Source organism: Lolium perenne, chromosome 5 (assembly GCF_019359855.2).
Source record: "Lolium perenne isolate Kyuss_39 chromosome 5, Kyuss_2.0, whole genome shotgun sequence".
NCBI classification, from domain to species: Eukaryota; Viridiplantae; Streptophyta; class Magnoliopsida; order Poales; family Poaceae; genus Lolium; species Lolium perenne.
In genome coordinates, this window is record NC_067248.2 from 112,698,474 (window position 1) to 112,700,190 (window position 1,717).

Here is a 1,717-nt window from a genome sequence, read left to right on the forward strand (position 1 = left end):
GACCGGCCCGTCGACCGGCCGGCCCGGTCCAAACCGGCCCTCCGACTGGTGCCAACCGGGTTGGCATCTAGGGGCTTCCGCCCCCTCGCCCGGTCCGCCGCCGGTCCAAACCGGTTCCCCGACCGGACCGCCCGGTCAGCAGGCCGGTCCAACCAGACCCTCGGCCGCCCCGTCCGGTCAGCCGGCCGGTTCAACCGGACCTGCAACCGGCCTGTCGCCTGCCGCTGCATCCTCCTCCGCTCCTTCGCCGGTGCCCACCTCGGCTCGCGCTGCCTTGCGCGACCCACATTGGCGCGCTGCCATGCAGGAGGAGTACGACGCGCTGCAACGCAACTGGACTTGGGAGCTGGTTCCCCGGCCCCCTCGCGCCAACGTCATCACCGGCAAATGGGTCTTCAAGCACAAGCTCGGCTCCGACCGCACTCTTGAGCGCTACAAGGTGCGTTGGGTTGTGCGCGGCTTTCGGCAACACGCTGGCGTCGACTTCACGGATACGTTTGCCCCGGTTGTCAAACCGGGCACGATCCGCACGGTGTTGCACCTTGCCGCTTCTCGCGCGTGGCCGGTGCACCAGATGGACGTCTCCAACGCCTTCCTCCATGGCCACTTGCAGGAGCAGGTGTACTGTCAGCAGCCTATCGGCTTCGTCGACACCGAGCGCCCCGATGACGTTTGCTTGCTCTCTCGGTCCTTGTATTGACTGAAGCAGGCGCCCCGCGCCTGGTACTAGCGCATCGCCGGCTTCCTACATCAGCTTGGCTTCTGCTCCACACGTTCGGATGCGTCGTTGTTCGTCTACCGGACCGGCAACGACATGGCCTACCTACTGCTATACGTCGACGACATCATCCTAACGGCCTCCACTGCTGGACTTCTTCGACAGCTCACCGACAGTCTTCGCGCTGAGTTCGCGTTGAAGGACCTTGGCCCGCTTCACTACTTCCTCGGCATCGAGGTCGTCCGGCATGCAGACGGGTTCTTCCTTCATCAGCGGAACTACGCCCACGAGCTTCTTGAGCGTGTCGGGATGCTTAACTGCAACCCTGCACCTACTCCTGTCGACACGAAGGCCAAGCTCTCCTCCAGTGATGGATCGTTGGCGTCCGACGCGCCGTTCTACCGCTCCAACGTCGGTGCCCTCCAGTACTTGACGTTGACGCGCCCGGAGCTCCAGTACGCTGTGCAGCAGGTGTGCTTGCACATGCATGCTCCTCGGGATGCTCATTGGGCCGCGGTGAAGCGGATTCTACGCTACGTCTGTGGTACCATGGGCTACGGCTTGTCGTTGCATGCTTCGCCCTCGACGTCGACCGACCTCGTCGCCTACTCGGACGCGGACTGGGCGGGATGCCCGGACACGCGGCGCTCCACCAGCGGTTACTGCGTCTACCTCGGCTCGTCGCTTGTCTCTTGGTCCTCCAAGCGGCAGCCCACTGTGTCCCGCTCCAGTGCTGAGGCCGAGTACCGCGCTGTGGCCAACGCTGTGGCCGAGTGCACGTGGCTTCGCTAACTTCTGTCCGAGCTCTCTTGTCCTATCGACAAGGCTACGTTGGTCTTCTGCGACAACGTGTCGGCCGTCTACCTCTCCGCCAACCCCGTTCATCATCGGCGCACCAAGCACATTGAGTTGGACATCCACTTCGTTCGTGAGCAAGTTGCCCTCGGTCGCGTTCGAGTTCTTCACGTACCGACGTCTCAGCAGTTTGCCGATATCATG

General features: G+C 63.5%; 1 protein-coding gene across 1 annotated transcript; it reads left to right on the forward strand.

Moving 5' to 3' along the window:
- The first annotated feature begins 814 nt into the window (after nt 1–814).
- On the forward strand, nt 815–1,510 carry LOC127303500 (uncharacterized mitochondrial protein AtMg00810-like). Its single transcript, XM_051334226.1, has one exon. The coding sequence runs from the start codon at nt 815–817 to the stop codon at nt 1,508–1,510; it is 696 nt and encodes a 231-aa protein (XP_051190186.1).
- The last annotated feature ends 207 nt before the right edge of the window (nt 1,511–1,717 follow it).